The 19,405-nt window shown below is 36.3% G+C and overlaps 1 protein-coding gene across 2 annotated transcripts in view; it reads right to left on the bottom strand.

The window, feature by feature from the left end:
• The window catches only part of ACAP2 (ArfGAP with coiled-coil, ankyrin repeat and PH domains 2), a 164,196-nt gene that overhangs the window by 51,647 nt on the left and 93,144 nt on the right, over window positions 1-19,405 (bottom strand). For both annotated transcript variants that reach the window (XM_060010911.1, XM_060010912.1), the window contains exons 5-6: window positions 11,070-11,128; window positions 2,948-3,131 (exon numbers count right to left, since the gene is read on the bottom strand). In XM_060010911.1, coding sequence (XP_059866894.1) covers window positions 2,948-3,131; window positions 11,070-11,128 — 243 coding nt within the window. The remainder of the gene's footprint in view (window positions 1-2,947; window positions 3,132-11,069; window positions 11,129-19,405) is intronic.

Raw genomic sequence — 19,405 nt, 5'->3', positions numbered from 1 at the left:
TTTAAGCAGTCTTTAGTACACCAACCCTATTTATTTTCTTTATAGTATTCATAACTACCTCATATTTTATTTACTTATTTATTTTCCCCAGCTAAAACATAAGCTCCATGAGATCAAGGTCGTGCTTTATTCCCAGCTGTATCCTCCAAGCTGTATATATTAGGCACTCAGAAATATTTGTTGAACAAATTAATGGATCTTAAATAAATATTTTAATTAGACCAAACTATTGAAAGATCAGTAATTATAAAAGTTGCCTTCTGTGGTATCTCTCCCAACTCTAGAAATTCACAACAAACATTTTATTTTTGTCTGTTATTTATTATATATCAGCTTAATGAAATACAATGTTTACACAAGAAAAGAATCATGAACTCTTTGCTAAAATTTCCAAAAGGTTACAGAATATCTTTTTAATATGTCCTTCCCACTGAATGTTCCGCCTGTTGTTTAATAAGGTAATTTTAAAGCACTGATCAGAAAACAAAAACAGACCAAGAGGGGACTTCCCTGGTGGCGCAGTGGTTGAGAGTCCGCCTGCCGATGCAGGGGACACGGGTTCGTGCCCCGATCCAGGAAGATCCCATATGCCGCGGAGCGGCTAGGCCCGTGAGCCATGGCCGCTGAGCCTGTGCGTCCGGAGCCTATGCTCCGCAACGGGAGAGGCCACAACAGTGAGAGGCCCGCGTACCGCAAAAAACAAACAAACAAAAAAAAACAGACCAAGAGGGAATTTCTTGGTGGTGCAGTCGTTAAGAATCCGCCTGCCAATGCAGGGGACACGGGTTCGAGCCCTGCTCTGGGAAGATCCCACATGCCGCGGAGCAACTAAGCCCGTGTGCCACAACTACTGAGCCTGTGCTCTAGAGTCCATAAGCCACAACTACTGAGCCTGCATGCAGCAACTACTGAAGCCCACGTGCCTAGAGCCCATGTTCTGCAACAAGAGAAGCTACCGCAATGAGAAGCCCGTGCACCACAATGAAGAGTAGCCCCCGCTTGACGCAACTAGAGAAAGCAGGCGCACTGCTATGAAGACCCAATGCAGTCAAAAATAAATAAATAAATAAATAAATAAACAAATAAATAAGTAAAGACAGACCAAGAAAAATCTAATAACTGTTTACCTAAGCACTAGTTTCTTCTGCATGTCTGTTTCAAGGTCTATTCAGTTTTGAGAACTAAAGATTAACTTTCAAATGCTCTAAGTAAAAGCTTAGAAAAATGTTAAAAATGCCTGTTTGACAATGAAAAACAGCATACATTTGAAAATACAAAAGTATATTCAAATATTTAGAGAAACTAAAGCATGACACTCTATAAATCTGAATATTTCTTACTTACTATTCTCTAAAACAGACACTTTGGCCATATGGTAAAATAACGCAACAGTTCTCATTAGAAAAATCAAACAAATAGTTATAAGAGAGGTGAGGTCCTAACTTAAAACTAGTGGATGGACGTCAAAGGAAACAGACAGTTTATATGTAAATTTGAAAATAATGAATATTTTAGGTAACTTCCCCCCTTCCCAAATAAAATTTAAAATTAAGTAAGCTGTTCACTCTTTCAAAAAACATTACCTATCTATTTTCCAACCACTGGACTAGAGGGAAGGGATATAATCTAGGAGTAGGAAAGACATATAAATAAATAATTTCAATAAATGAGATAAGTGCTCTAACAGCAATGTGTATGACAATAATATGGCAGCACAGAGGAAACAGAGACAAGAATGATTCATTTTGCCTGGGAAAGCTTGAGTAATTGTGACCACAGAACAGAGAATGAATTGCTAATGGGCAGGTTAAAAGCAACACAAGAAAGATCAGTTTTTATGAGAACATCTTAATACTCGAGACAAGAAGCAGTAAGAACTAGTGTTGCGGCTGCAGCAGAGTGAGAACGAGGTACATAGAACTTTTCAAGGCAATTTTGACTGTTAGATATAGTAGCTAAGAATGAGAAGAATATCTGATATGATTCTCCAATTCTGATTTCTATGATTAAGAGGGTGATACTACTCAGTATGGTAACGGCAATACAAAGTCATTTGAGAAGAAGAAAGATTTTAGTTTTAGACACAAAAGGAATGAGGTACTTCTGAGAAAAATATATTTTGTCGCTTATATATGGTGATAATTCAAGCAAAGGGCATGATTAAACTGTAAGGGATTATCATAAAGTCAGAAAACAGGAAGACCAAAGATGGAACCCTAATAGAGAGACTGAAAAGGTGGACAAAGGAGAGAAACCCGAAGTGGAAACTGAAAAGAAACATAAATTAAGATGATGACCTGCAAATGGTTTAAGATACATTAAGACAAAAGTATGTTTCAAGAGAGTGTGGTCTACTATTTCAGTGAAACACAACAGTCAAGTTGGTTAAAAAGTACAATATATCTAATGAATAAGACCTTAACATGAGCCATTTCAGTAGAATGAGGTAGGCAGACTCAGTACTCATACTACTGCAGGAAGTGGTATAAATGTGAGGTAGATAAGACGAGATAGGAAATACAGACTACTCCATGCTAGAAGCCTTTCATTAATAAGTGGAGTGTACTTCATTTTTTAAAATTTAACTTCCCACTTACTGAACAGGAACTTAATAGAAAAAAATCTTAAAGTCATTTTCTACTGTTTTCGCAAAGTTACCTGAGTAGTTTTTAATCACTAATTAGCAATATGTTTACTTAAGTATTTTTTTTTTTTTTTTGTGGTACGCGGGCCTCTCACTGTTGTGGCCTCACCTGTTGCAGAGCACAGGCTCCGGACGCACAGGCTCAGTGGCCATGGCTCACGGGCCTAGCCACTCCGCTGCAGGTGGGATCTTCCCAGACCAGGGTACGAACCCGTGTCCCCTGCATCGGCAGGCGGACTCTCAACCACTGCGCCACCAGGGAAGCCCTAATAGCCATTTTTTGAAAACATATAATAAACATACCTGAAGTACGTAATCTAGGGCTATATGTCGAAAACATTTCCTTGTTGCTGTCAGAATGTTTGTGGCTTCTTCAACTTCATGCTGTTTGTTTCTCTGTACTTGAGCATTTTTTACTAATGCGTTTTCTTTTTCTTCACTGACTTTTTCAAACTGCTTCTTGGCATCTTTGAATTTTCTAAGATCTCTAAAAAAAATTAAAATAGTGAAACTTTCATAAAACTATCTGGATCAAAAACTTTACCAAAATAACATTTAGAATTTAATTCTTATGTTCCTCTACTTATTTATTTATTTGCAAATGACACTCAATAGCTCTTCCAACTAACATATATATTAGTTTATGAGTACACACTATTCCTGATATAGTCAGCTAGCATTTCCTTACTTAAATCTATACAATTTAAAGTGAAAATAAATTATCAAATTAACATTACAGAAACATAAAAGGCAAAGTTAATTTTTCTAAAGACAAATTCTGGGACATGCACCAATATTTAACCAAATAATTTTTATTTTTTTTTACATTTATTTTTATTTTCTTTAACTGATGAATGGTTGATGTAAAATATTATATAAGTTACAGGTGTATAATATAGTTATATACAATTTTTTTTTTTTTGGTCAATCCCAAACTCCCTAACTATCCCTCCCCCACTCTTCCCTACTGATAACCATAAATTTGTTCTCTGAGTCTGTGAATCTGTAAACTTGTTGTTATTTTTTAATATTTATTTATTTATTTTGGCTGTGCCGAGTCTTAGTTATGGCACATGGGATCTTCATTGCAGCCTGCAGACTCTTACTTGAGGCATGCGAACTTAGTTGTGGCATGCATGTGGGATTTAGTTCCCCAACCAGGGACTGAACCCAGGCGCCCTGCATTGGGAGCATGGAGTCTTACCCACTGGACCACCAGGTAAGTCCATCTTGCCTTTCTCTTTTTTTTTCTTTTTTTTCCCTGTTTTTGTGTGTGTGTATGTGTTTCTTTGTGTGGTTTTGCTTTTACCATTTGTCTTGGGGGTTTTGCTTGTTCATTTCCTTTTTTTTTTTTTTTTTTCTTTCACATGGTACAGCTTGCAGGGTCTTGGTTCTCCGGCCAGGGGTCGGGCCTGACCTTCTGAGGTGGGACAGCCAAGTCCAGGACACTGGACCGCCAGAGAACTCCCAGCCCCAGGGAATATTAATAGGTGAGAGCTCTCCTAGATGTCTCCATCTCAACACCAAGACCCGGCTCCACCCAAGGGCCAGCAAGCTCCAGTGCTGGACGCCTCACACCAAACAACTAGCAAGACAGGAACACAACCCCACCCATTAGCATACAGGCTGCCTGAAGTCATAGGAAGCTCACAGACAACCCAAAACACATCACCTGACACAGCCCTGCCAACCAGAGGGACAAAATACAGCTCCACCCACCAGAACACAAACACCAGTCCCCCACACCAGGAAGCCTACACAGGCCACTGGACCAACCTCACCCACTGGGGGCAGACACCAGAAGCAAGAGCAACTACAGCCTCGCAGCCTGTGGAAAGGAGACCCCAAACACAATAAGTAAAACAAAATGAGAAGACAGAGAAATGTGTTGCAAATGAAGGAGCAAGGTAAACACCCACAAGACCAAACAAATGAAGAGGAAATAGGCAATCTACCTGAAAAAGAATTCAGAGTATTGATAGCAAAGATGATCCAAAATATTGGAAATAGAATGGAGAAAATACAAGAAACATTTAACAAGGACCTAGAAGAACTAGAGAACAGTGATGAACAAGACAATAACCGAAATTAAAAATACTCTAGAAGGAAGCAATAGCAGAATAACTGAGGCAGAAGAACGGATAAGTGAGCTGGAAGACAGAATGGTGGAAATAACTGCCACAGAGCAGAATAAAGAAAAAAGAATGAAAACAATTAAGGACAGTCTCAGAGGCCTCTGGGACAACATTAAACACACCTACATTCAAATTACAGAGGTCCCAGAGGAAGAAGAGAAAGAGAAAGGGTCTGAGAAAATATCTGAAGAGACTATAGTTGAAAACATCCCTAACATGGGAAAGGAAATAGTCAATCAAGTCTAGGAAGTGCAGAGAGTCCCATACGGTATAAACCCAAGGAAAAACACACCGAGACACATTAATCGCATTAAAAAAAATTAAATACAAAGAAAAAATATTAGGCAGCAAGGAAAAAGCAAAAAATAACATACAAGGGAATCCTGTAAGGTTATGAGATGATTTTTCAACAGAAACTCTGGAGGCCACATTGGCGTGGCAGGATATATTTAAAGTGGTGAAAGGGAAAAAGCTACAACCAAGATTAATCTACCCAGCAAGGATCTCACTCACATTCAACAGAGAAATCAAAAGCTTTACAGACAAGCAAAAGCTAAGAGACTTCAGAACCACCAAACCAACTCTATAACAAATGCTAAAGGAACTCCTCTAAGCCGGAAACACAAGAAAAAGACCTAGAAAAACAACCCAAAACAATTAAGAAAAAGGTAATAGAACTTACATATCGATAATTACCTTACATGTGAATGGATTAAATGCTCCAACCAAAAGACACAAGCTCGCTGAATGGATACAAAAACAAGACCCATATATATGCTGTCTACAAGAGACCCACTTCAGACCTAGGGACACATACAGACTGAAAGTGAGGGGATGGAAAAAGGTATTCCATGCACATGGAAATCAAAAGATTTTGATTTCCATGTGCATGGAATACTCATATCAGATGAGATAGACTTACTCATACCAGATAAGATAGACTTTAAAATATAAACTGTTACAAGAGACAAGGAAGAACACTACATAATGATAAAGGGATCAATCCAAGAAGAAGATATAACAATTACAAATATACATGCACCCAACATAGGAGCACCTCAATATATAAGGCAAATGTTAACAGCCATAAAAGAGGAAACTGACGGTAACACAATAATAGTGGGGGACTTTAACATTTCATTTACACCAACAGACAGATTATCCAGACAGAAAATTAACATGGAAACACAAGCTTTAAATGAGATGGATTTAATTGATATTTATACGACATTCCACCTGAAAGCAGCAGAATACACCTTCTTCTCAAGTGTACATGGAACATTATCCATCACATTATACATTATACACATTATCCATTATACATGGAACATTATACATCACATCTTGGGTCACAAATCAAGCCTCAGTAAATTTAAGAAAATTGAAATCGTGTCAAGCATCTTTTCTGACCACAATGCTATGAGACTAGAAATCAATTACAGGAAAAAAACACAAACACAGGGAGGCTAAACAATTTGCTACTACATAACCAAGAGGTCACTGAAGAAATCAAAGAGGAAATCAAAAAATACCTAGAGACAAATGACAACAAAAGCACGACAACCCAAAACCTATGGTATGCAGCAAAAGCAATTCTAAGAGGGAAGTTTATAGCAATATAATCCTACCTCAAGAAACATGAAAAATCTCAAATAAACAATCTAACCTTACACCTAAAGGGACTAGAGAAAGAGGAAGAAAACAAAACAAAAACCAAAACAAAACAATAAAAACCAACGTTAGTAGACGGAAAGAAATCACAAATATCAGAGCAGAAATAAATGAAACAGAAAAAAAGAAAACAAGAGCAAAGATCAATAAAACTGGGCTTCCCTGGTGGCGCAGTGGTTGCGAGTCCGCCTGCCGATGCAGGGGACACGGGTTCGTGCCCCGGTCCGGGAAGATCCTACATGCCGCAGAGCGGCTAGGCCCATGAGCCACGGCTGCTGAGCCTGCGCGTCCGGAGCCTGCGCGTCCGGAGCCTGTGCTCCGCAACGGGAGAGTCCACAACAGTGAGAGGCCCGCGTACCGCAAAAAAAAAAAAAAGTTTCCAACAAACAAAAAGTCCAGGACCAGATGGCTCGACAGGCGAATTCTATCAAACATTTAGAGAACAGCTAACGCCCATCCTTCTCAAACTATTCCAAAAAATTGCAGAGAGAGAAACACTCCCAAGCTCATTCTACAAGGCCACCATCACCCTGATACCAAAACCAGACAAAGATATCACAAAAACAGAGAATTACAGACCAATATCACTGATGAATATAGATGCAAAAAACCTCAACAAAATACTAGCAAACAGAATCCAACAACACATTAAAAGGAGCATACACCATGATCAAGAGCGATTTATCCCAGGGATGTAAGGATTCTTCAATATACGCAAACCAATCAATGTGATACACCATATTAACAAATTAAAGAATAAAAACCATATGATCAGCTCAATAGATACAGAAAAAGCTTTTGACAAAATTCAACACCCATTTATGATAAAAACTCTCCAGAAAGTGGGCATAGAGGGAACCTACCTCGACATAATAAAGGCCATATCTGACAAACCCACAGGAAACACCATTCTCAATGGTGAAAAACTGAAAGCATTTCTTCTAAGATCAGGAACAAGATGAGGATGTCCACTCTCACCACTATTATTCAACATAGTTTTGGAAGTCCTAGCCACAGCAATCAGAGAAGAAAAAGAAATAAAAGGAATACAAATTGGAAAAACTGTCACTTTTCAAATGACAGGATACTATATGTAGAAGATCCTAAATATGCCACCAGAAAACTACTAGAGCTAATCAATGAATTTGGTAAATTTGCAGGATACAAAATTAATGCACAGAAATCTCTTGCATTCCTATACACTAACAACAAAAGATCAGAAAGAGAAATTAAGGAAATAATCCCATTCACCAATGCAACAAAAAGAATAAAATACCTAGGAATAAACCTACCTAAGGAGGTAAAAGACCTGTATGTGGAAAACTACAAGACACTGATGAAAGAAATCAAAGATGACACAAACAAATGGAGAGATATACCATGTTCTTGGATTGGAAGAATCAATACTGTGAAAATGACTATACTACCCAAAGCCATCTACAGATTCAATGCAATCCCTATCAAATTACCAATGGCATTTTTCACAGACTAGAACAAAAAATTGCACAATTTGTATGGAGACACAAAAGACCCCAAACAGCCAAAGCAATCTTGAGAAAGAAAAATGGAGCTGGAGGAATCAGACTCCCTGACTTCAGACTATACTACAAAGATACAGTAATCAAGACAGTATGGTACTGGCACAAAAACAGAAATACAGACCAATGTAACAGGACAGAAACCCCAGAGATAAACCCATGCACCTATGGTTACCTAATCTATGACAAAGGAGGCAAAAATATACAGTGGAGAAAAGACAGCCTCTTCAATAAGTGGTGCTGGGAAAACTGGACAGCTACATGTAAAAGAATGAAATTAGAACACTCCCTAACACCATACACAAAAATAAACTCAAAATGGATTAGAGACCTAAATGTAAGACCAGACACTATAAAACTCTTAGAGGAAAACATAGGAAGAACACTTTTTGACATAAATCACAGCAAGACCTTTTTTGACCCACCTCCTTCAGTAATAAAAATAAAAACAAACAAATGGGACCTAATGAAACTTAAAAGCTTTTGCACAGCAAAGGAAACCATAAACAAGACGAAAAGACAACCCACAGAATGAGAGAAAATATTTACAAACGAAGCAACAGACAAGGGATTAATCTCCAAAAAATACAAATAGCTCATGCATCTCAATATCAAAAAAACAAACAACCCAATCAAAAAATGGGCAGAAGACCTAAATAGACATTCCTCCAAAGAAGACATAAAGATGGCCAAGAGGCACATGAAAAGATGCTCAATATCACTAATTATTAGAGAAATGCAAATCAAAACTACAATGAGGTATCACTTCACACCAGTCAGAATGGCCATCGTCAAAAAATCTACAAACAATAAATGCTGGAGAGGGTGTGAAGAAAAGGGAACTATCTTGCAACTGTTGGTGGAAATGTAAACTGATACACCCACTATGGAGAACAGTATGAGGGTTCCTTTAAAAACTAAAAACAGAATTAGCATATGACCCAGCAATCCCACTACTGGGCATATACCCAGAGAAAACCATAATTCAAAAAGACAGATGCACCCCAGTGTTCACTGCAGCACTATTTACAATAGCCAGGTCATGGAAGTAACCTAAATGTCCACTGACAGATGAATGGATAAAGATGTGGTACATATATACAATGGAAAATTACTCAGCCATAAAAAGGAATGAAATTGGGTCATTTGTAGCAATGTGGATGGACCTAGAGACTGTCATACAGAGTGAACTAAGTCAGAAAGAGAAAAACAAATATCGTGTATTAACACATATATGTGGAATGTAGAAAAATGGTACAGATGAACCTGTCTGCAAGGCAGAAATAGAGACACAGATGTAGAGAAAAAAACATACGGACACCAAGCGGGGGCAGGGGTGTGTGGGGTGAATTGGAAGACTGGGATTGACATATACACAGTAATATGTATAAAATAGGTAACTAACGAGAACATGCTGTATAGCACAGGGAACTCTACTTAATACTCTGTGGTGACCTAAATGGGAAGGAAATCCAAAAAAGAGGGGATATATGTATACATATAGCTGATTCACTTCGCTATACAGCAGAAACTTACACAACATTGTCAAGCAACTATACCCCAATTAAAAAAAAAAAGACAAAATGATTTTTAAACAGTAGTATATACCATAGGGAACTTGTTAAAAATGCAAGTTCCAAGGGTCCTCTACCAGAGATTACAATTCTTTGTGTTTTCGGGATAAGCCCTAGAAATCTGAGGGATTTTCTTAAGACATGCCCTTGATTTCACTGTTATGGTGGTCTACAGACCACACTTTAAGAAACAACATTCAGGGCTTCCCTGGTGGCGCAGTGGTTGAGAGTCTGCCTGCCGATGCAGGGGACGCGGGGTCGTGCCCCGGTCCGGGAGGATCCCGCGTGCCGCGGAGCGGCTGGGCCCGTGAGCCATGGCCGCTGAGTCTGCGCGTCCGGAGCCTGCGCTCCGCAACGGGAGAGGCCACAGCAGTGAGAGGCCTGCGTACCGCAAAAAAAAAAAAAAAAAAAAAGAAAAAGAAACAACATTCATTTATTGTTGGAAAAAATTAGGAGTCCAAAGGACATGAATATATTCTTAAAACACACACACAGAAGAATGCTTTCTAAAAGAATTATGTACCAGTAGAGAATAACAGTATCCATTTCAGTAGTCTGAAAATCTGAAACCTTGATTCATTAATGATCTTAGGTAAATATATAACATCCTTTTACTTTTTCTACCAAGGAATTAGGCAAAGTAATTTGAAGACAAATGACTTTAAAATAATAACAATAATAATAACGTGTACCTAGCAAAGACTTTAATAAGAAGCCATAAATTTTCATGTATACACTCTATAAGGACATTCTGAATATTAGTCTATTTTGAAGTGATTTATAAATGATCTGCAAGACATCACCTCCAGAACAACAAATTCTAACCTACTAAAACAGAAGTGCATTATGTTCATGAGATCTGCCACTATTTATAGCTTTTAACATCTGAATACTATATCATAATCAACTTTATCTGTAATTTAATATATTCTCAGTCAGGAATTAAAAGACATAAAGTGAAATTATTAATGTGGAAAAGGAAAACGTTCCTACCTGGAAGTTCAGATAAATTTTTTATTTCTAGTTTCATTTTATTTCACATATAAAATGTGATGAATGTGACACAAAAGGTTTGCTTCATTACTTATTATGCACCTTCATTACTCATTCTCGTATATTCTATTATCTTCTCTACAAAGAAAATACCATATTGAGACAACTAGAATAACTGACAGTATTTCAACCACTCTTGGGATCTGCTTTGATTTTTAAAGATCATTAGGTTATTTATTTACATTAAAAATTTTTTTTTAAGTCTGTAACAATTTGAACTATGTATCCTGAACTCAAATTTCATAGTATAAATGATTCATTGAAAGGCATGAAGTCTGACTCCTTTACAGAGTAATTCAGGAAAAAATGCAATATAAATTTCACAAAGCAAAAACACACAAAAACCTCCATATTTTCACTAAGTCATGTTTCTAAGCTCTCTGAAAAGATACCAACTCCCAGATGTGATCATTAACTGGTTGCTTTTCTTTTCTTTTCACTGCAACTGACTTACTCTTTGACAAAGTTCTGAAGCTGTGCCTTAATCGATCTCTGAGTTTGGTCAAATAGGATCTAAAAGAAAAGAAGGACATTAAACAATTAGAAAAGTAAACAAAGAAAATAATTTTCATTTAGTTCCGTAAATATTACATCCTTCCAACAATATTCCAATTCTAATAACACCTACATTTCTTACTGAACATTGCATAAGTATTTAAAAAAGAAACAAACTGATTTTCAAGCCAATTTCATCTGTTTAAAAAATAAAATTACTTCTATTTACAGAGGAATGAAATGTGCATTAATATTTAAATACAATGTTCAATCAGTAGAGCAATTTATTTCCTTGACTCTAATTCAGGCTTTGGAAGACAACCTAAAAGAGTAATACAAATTCTACTCTATCCACCACAGAAATTTCTTACTCTAATATATTAAAACAAAACAAATGAAAACAACTCTAGAACTGCCTTATACCTTAGTTAGAGGTTTCTCATTTGGGAAGACCTGTGGATTTAAATGTCTTAAATTCAGAACTCAAGTAAATATTATATAGCCCTTCAGGTTAAATTATTGCTAAGATTAAAAATGAGAATAAAATTTTACTTCTCACGACAATATTTTACACCACTTAATGGATGCCACATATTTAACTATGTGTGGTAAATTTCACAGGGCTTGGCATGGGAATTCCAAGTACTTTCATAATTTACAGATACACTTCATTCAGAATTTGAAACACATGCCAGATGAAGAGGCAGAAAAATAAATATTAAAAACAAAAAGAAAACCTTATGTCCTTCAACTGACTAAAAGCAGTACCAAAAAAATTCAGTCTCTATGGAATCTTACTATTAGCAAAGTCTTACGTCCTTGTCTAAACGCCAAATACACACACACACACACACCCCCCCCCACACACACACACAAAACCTGGATTGAGTACAGGGTTTCAAAATCTGTCAATTCACTTCCAAAGGAAAAACAGTTTTGTATTATGTTAATCCCAAAGTATTAAACCCAAATTAAGCAGAAGAAAGGAAATAATGAAGATCAGTTTGGAAGGCAACTAAATAGAAAACAGAAAATCAATAGCCAAAACCCAATGAAACCTAAAGCTAGTTCTTTAAGAAGATCTAAAATAGATAAACCCACAACCAAAGTGATCAGGAAGAAAGAAGACACAAATTTCATACAATAAAAAGGAGAGAGATGGCTTCACCACAGATTCTACAGATATTAAAAAAGGATAATCAGGGGAAAAATTTTATGCCGATAAATTCAATAGATGAGATGGGGAAATACTTTGAAGGACAAAAACTAACAAAGCTCAACTGTAGCAACGTTAAGAGCAGTTTCCTAAGGCAACAGAAATAAAAGCAAAAATAAACAAATGGGATCTAATCAAACTTAGAAGCTTTTGAACAGCAAAGGAAACCATGAACAAAATGAAAAGACAACCTACAGACTGGAAGAAAAAATTTGCAAATGTTGTGACTGACGAGGGCTTAATTTCCAAAATATACAAAGAGCTCATACAACTCAATAACAAAAACACAAACAAATCAAAAAATGGGCAGAAGACCTAAATAGACATTTCTCCAAAGAAAACATACAGATGGCCAATAGGTACATGAAAAGATGCTCAACTTCTCTAATTATTAGATAAATGCAAATCAAAACTACAATAAGCTCTCACTTCACACCAGTCAGAATAGCCATCATTAAAAAGTCTACAAATAATAAATGCTGGAGAGGGTGTAGAGAAAAGGGAACCCTCCTACATTGTTGGTAAGAACGTAAATTGGTGCAGCCACTAGGGAAAACAGTATGGAGGTTCCTTAAAAAACTAAAAATAGAGTTGCCATGTAATCCAGCAATCCCCCTCCTGGGCATACTTCCAGAGAAAACTCTAATTTGAAAAGATACATGCATCCCAATGTTCATAGCACCTCTATCTACAACAGCCAAGACATGGAAGCAACCTAAATGTCCATCAACAGATGAATGGATACATGGAATATTACTCAGCCATAAGAAGGAATGAAATAATGCCATTTGCAGCAACATGGGCAGACTTTGAGATTATCATACTAAGTGAAGTCAGCCAGAGAAAGACAAATATTATGTGATATCACTTATATGTGGAATCTAAAATATGACACAAATGAATTTATCTATGAAACAGAAACAGACTCACAGACATAGAGAATAGACTTGTGGTTGCCAAGGAGGAGGGGAGGTGAGGGAGGGAAGGATTGAGAGTTCAGGATTAGCAGATGCAAACTATTACATATAGGATGGATAACAACAAGGTACTACTGTATAGCACAGGGAACTATATTGAATATTCTGTAATAAACCATAGTGGAAAAGAATGTGAAAAAGAATATATATATATATATATATATATATATATATATATATACACACACACACACACACACATAACTGAGTCACTTTGCTGTATACCAGAAACTAATACAACTTTGTAAATCAACTATACTTCAATAAAAAAAATTTAAAAAAAGAAGATATCAGAAACCTAAACAGAGTTCCCTGGTGGCCTAATGGTTAGGATTCTGGGCTTTTACTGCTGTGGCCTGGGTTCAACCCCTGGTTGGGGAACTGAGAAGCCACATGGCATGGCCAAAAAAAAAAAAAAGAAACCTAAACAGAATTAAAGAAATAGAATCTATAGTGAAAAACCTCTCCTATCCTATAAAGTTAAAGGTAACTTTACATAAAACCTAGCAACCCCAATCTTAGGTATTTGCCCAAGAGAAATGAAAACTTAGGTTCATAACAAAATCTGCATACAAATGTTTTTTAGCAGTTTCATTCCTAATTGCCAAAAATTGGACACAACACAAATGTCCTTGGAGAAACAAACTATAGTATATCTATACAATGGAATACTACTCAGCAATAAAAAAGAAAGAACTATTAATACATACAACCACATAGATGAATCTGAATGCATTTTGATAAATAAGTCATATTCAAAAGGGTACAAACTGAATGAGTCCAGTTATATGACATTTAGGAAAAGGCAGAACTACAGGATGGATATCAAATCAGCAATTTACAATGGTAGGAGGAAGAAGGAAAGGGTGACTAACAATGGGTTAATAAGAGTATTTCGAGAGTTAACAAAACTGCATCTTGATTGAGGTATGGAGACCCAACCGTATGCATTTGTCAAAACTCATAAAACTGTACACCACAAGGAATCAATTTTGTTACATTTAAATTTGGGGCTTCCCTGGTGGTGCAGTGGTTAAGAATCTGCCTGCCAATGCAGGGGACACGGGTTCGTGCCCTGGTCTGGGAAGATCCCACATGCCACAGAGCAACTAAGCCCGTGAGCCACAACTACTGAGCCTGCGCGTCTGGAGCCTGTGCTCCACAACGGGAGAGGCCGCGACAGTGAGAGGCCCATGCACCACAATGAAGAGTGGCCCCCACTCGCCGCAACTGAAGAAAGCCCTCGCATGGAAACGAAGACCCAACACAGTCCAAAATAAATAAATAAATAAATAAATTTAAATTTGAAAATAACTTTAATACCCTCTAGGTCCACCCTATTTGTCACAAATGGCAAGGTTTCATTCTTTTTTATGGTTGAATAATATTCCATTGTACATATACTGTACATGTAATATATACACCACACCTTCTTCATCCATTCACCTACTGATAGGCACTTAGATTGCTTCCATATCTTGCCTATTGTGAATAATGCTGCAATGAACACAGGGGTGTATGTATCTTTTCTAATTAGTGTTTTTGTTTTCTTTGGTTAAGTACCCAAGAGTGAACTTGCTGGACCATACAGTAGTTTTACTTTTAGTTTTTTGAGGAATTTCCATACTGTTTTCCATAGTGGCTGTACCAATTTATATTCCCATCAACAGCACACAAAGATTTACCTGTCTCCACATGCTCACCAATGCTTGTTACTTGTTAACGTTTAGGTAACAGTCATTCTGACAAATGTGAGGTTATATCTCATTGTGGTTTTGATTTGCATTTGATTTGTTTAGATAACAGCCATTCTGACAAATGTGAGGTTATATCTCATTGTGGTTTTGAAAGCATTTTTTCATGTGCCTGTTGACCATCTGTATGTCTTCTTTGGAAAAATGTCTATTCAGGTCCTCTGCCCATTTTTTAAATTGGGGTATTTGGGGTTTTTTTGGATGCTGAGTTGTATGAGTTCCTTGTATATTTGGGATATTGACCCTTGTTGGATATAACATTTGCAAACATCTTCTCCCATTCAATAGGCTGCCTTTTCATTTTGTTAATGGCTTCCTTCACTGTATAAAAGCTTTCTTAGTTTCATGTAGTCCCATTTGCTTATCTTTGCTTTTGTTTCCCTTGACTGTGGAGACATAGCCAAAAAAATATTGCTAAGACAGATGTCAAAGAGCATACTGCTTATGTTTCCTTCTAGAAGTCTTATGGTTTCCGATCTTACATTTAAGTCTTTAATCCATTTTGAGTTTATTTTTGTATATGGTGTGAGAATGTAGTCATCTGATTCTTTTGCATGTAGCTGCCCAGTTTTCCTAACACCATTTATTGAAGAGTCTGCCTTTCCCCCACTGTGTACTCTTGCCTCCTTTGTCATATATTAATTGCCCATATAAATGTGGGTTCATTTCTGGGCTCTCTATTCTGTTCCCTTGATCTATGTGTCTGTTTTTGTGCCAGTACCACACTGTTTTGATTACTGCAGCTTTGTAGTATAGTTTGAGATGAGGGTGCATGATACCTCCAGCTTTGTTCTTCTCTCTTAAGATTGTTTTGGCTACTTCGGGTCTTTCATGTTTCCATACATATTTTAGAATTATTTTTTCCAGTTCTGTGAAAAATGTAATTGGGATTTTGATAAGGATTAAAATGAATCCCCACACTGCCTGAGGTAGTATGGTCATTTTAAAAATATTATTCCTTTCAATCCATGAGCACAGTATACCTTTCCATCTGTTTGTGTCATCTTTAATTTCTTTGATCAGTGTCATATAGTTTTCTAAGTCTTTTATTTCCTTAGTTAGATTTATTTCCATGTATTTTATTCTTTTGGATGTGATTGTAAATGGGACTGTTTGTTACTTCATTGTTAGCGTACAAAAATGTAACAGGTTTCTGCATATTAATTATGTATCCTATTTGTAGTGAGGTGGATGGATCTAGAGTCTGTCATACAGAGTGAAGTCAGTCAGAAAGAGAAAAACAAATACCGTATGTTAACACATATATACGGAATCTAAGTAAAATAAAAAAAAAAAAAAAGGTCATGAAGAACCTAGAGGTAAGACAGGAATAAAGGCACAGACCTACTAGAGAATGGACTTGAGGATATGGAGAGGGGGAAGGGTAAGCTGTGACAAAGTGAGAGAGTGGCATGTACATATATACACTACCAAACGTAAAACAGATAGCTAGGGGGAAGCAGCCACATAGCACAGGGAGATCAGCTTGGTGCTTTGTGACCACCTAGAGGGGTGGGATAGGGAGGGTGGGAGGGGGGGAGATGCAAGAGGGAAGAGATATGGGAACATATGTATATGTATAACTGATTCGCTTTGTTATAAAGCAGAAACTAATACACCATTGTAAAGCAATTATACTCCAATAAAGATGTTAAAAAAAAATGTATCCTGCAACTTTACTGAATTCATTGACAAGTGCCAGTAGTTTTTTGGTGGCATCTTTAGGATTTTGTATATATAGTATCATATGGCATCTGCGAACATTGACAGTTTTATATCTTCCTTTCCAATCTGCATTCCTTTTATTTTTCTTGTCTGACTGCTGTGGCTATGACTTCTAATATTTGCCATTTGCTACAACATGCATGGACCTAGAGGGTGTTATGCTATGTGAAACAGTCAGAAAAAGAAAGACAAATATTATATGATTTCACTTATATATGGAATCTAAAAAACAAAACAAATGAACAAACATAACTAAAGAGAAACTACAGGAAAGCCTACTAGAACTAATAAGTGAATTTAGCAAGTCTGCAGAAATAAAGTCAGTATACAAGATTCAGTGGTATTTCTATACACCAGCAATGACCAATTAGAAACTGAACTTTAAAATATATCACTTACAATAGCACCAAAAAATAGGAAATGCTTAGGGATAAACTTGACAAAAGATATGCAAGACTTGTATGATGAAGATCACAAAATACTGCCAAGAGAAATTAAAGAAAACCTAAATAAATACAGATATATTGTGTTCATGGATTAGAAGATTCAATATTAGTAAGATGTCAATTCTCACCAAATTGATCTATATAGATTTGATGCAATCCCACTCCAAATTCCAGTAAGGCATTTTGTAGAAGTTTAAAACTTGATTCTAAAATATATATGGAAATGTGAGGGACCTAGAGTAGCCAAACCAATTTTGAAAAGAAGGAAGAAAGTTGAAATATCTAACCTACTTGATTTCAAGACTTATTATGAAACCTACAGTAATCAAGGCATTTGTAGTATTAAAGATAGGCAAAAAAGGTCAATAAAACAGAATAGAGTCCAGAAATGACCAATACACACGGTCAACTTTTTTTTTTTTAAACAAAAGATGCCAATAGGGAAAAGATAATTTTTTGAGCAAATGATGCTGGAACAAACAACTGGACAGCCTTATGACCAAAAAATGAAACTCGACCCTTACCATGCAACATACACAAAAATTAACTTGGGATGGATCTACAGATCTAAACTAAACCTAGAATAGTGTCAGTGAACTTGGGTTAGGCAAACATATCTTAATAGTACACAAAAAGAAAACTATAAAAGAAAAAAAGATCAATAAATTTACTTCATCAAAATTAAAAACTACTGCTGTTCGAAAGATACTGCTACAAAAATAAAAAAGATAAGCCAAAGCCTGGGAGAAAATACATATCTGCAAAACACTTATCTGACAAACAACATATCTGGAATATAGAAAGAACTCTTGTAACTAAATAATAAGATAAACAGCCCAACTTTTTAAAATGGGCTAAAGATCTGACATTTCATTGAGGAAAATACAAGGGTGGCAAATAAACGCATGAAAAGATTCTTGGGATCATTAGTTATTAAGGAAATGCAAATTAAAACCATAACAAAATTAAGAAGAGTATCCATACCAAGTGTTGGCAATCATGTGGAACAACTAGAACTCTCATACACTGCTTGTATAAAAGGATACAATCAAATTTGGAAAACAATTTCCAGATTTTGGAGGTTTTCTTTAATGAAATTTAAAACTTTTAGAAATTTAATGTATAAAAGAATATTAACATAATTATAAGCATTAATAAATAATAAAAGAAATTCTTCTTTCCATAATTCTTCTTAGCAATTTTTTTGTAGATTTCACTATATAAGTAGTTTCGTAAAATGTTAAACATACTACCCATTCTACCTCTAGCTATTTACACAAAAGAAATAAAAGCATACATCTATACAGACTTTTACACATATTTTTTATAAGCAGCTTTATTTGTAATAGCCAAAACTGGGAAACAACTCAAATGTTCATTGTATTGGCTTTAAAATACGTCCACAAATTGTTTGACATTCTTCCCTTCAAAAGTGGAGCTTTTCCCCTTGAGAGTGGCTGGTCATAGAGACTTACGTCTAACAAATAGTAATATGGAGGAAGTGACACACAGTAACTTCTGAGACTAAGTCATGGATAGTATTGCATCTTTCTCTTTGCCCTTACTCTTGTATCATTTGTTTTGGGAGTAACCAGATTCCATGCAGTAAAAACCACTCAAGCAGCCCTGTAAAGAGGCTCCTTGGTGAGGAACTGAGGCCTGCAGTCAACAGTCATATGCACGGCCCTATCTTGGAATTGGATCCTCCAACCCCAGTGAAGCCTTCAAATTACAGTAACCCTGGCCACATCTTATCAGCTCTCTCATTAAAGACTCTGAGCCAAAGCCACTCAGCTAAGTCTCTCTAAAAATTCCAGGCCCAGAAACTGAGATAATAAATGTTTGTTGCTTTAAGCCACTGTATTTTGGGGTAATCAGTTATACAGCAATAGATAACTAACACATACATCAACAGGTGAATGGATAAACAAATTGTGATATATCTACACAATGCAATACCATTAAGCAATAGAAAAAAAGGGAATAAACTATTGCTACACAGACCATGATTGAGTCTCAAAATCATTACACTGAAAGAAATTAGACCAAAAAAAAAAAATCCATTTACATATAGGTCTGGAAAATGCAAACTGATCAGTAATGACAGACAGCAGATCAGTGATTGACTAGGAATGAGGAGGTGGCAAATCAGAGGAGGAATTATAAAGCGGCACAAG

This window comes from Delphinus delphis, chromosome 4 (assembly GCF_949987515.2).
Source record: "Delphinus delphis chromosome 4, mDelDel1.2, whole genome shotgun sequence".
Taxonomy (NCBI): domain Eukaryota; kingdom Metazoa; phylum Chordata; class Mammalia; order Artiodactyla; family Delphinidae; genus Delphinus; species Delphinus delphis.
Note: the sequence above shows the minus strand (reverse complement) of the source record. Positions and strands in the feature narration are given on the sequence as shown.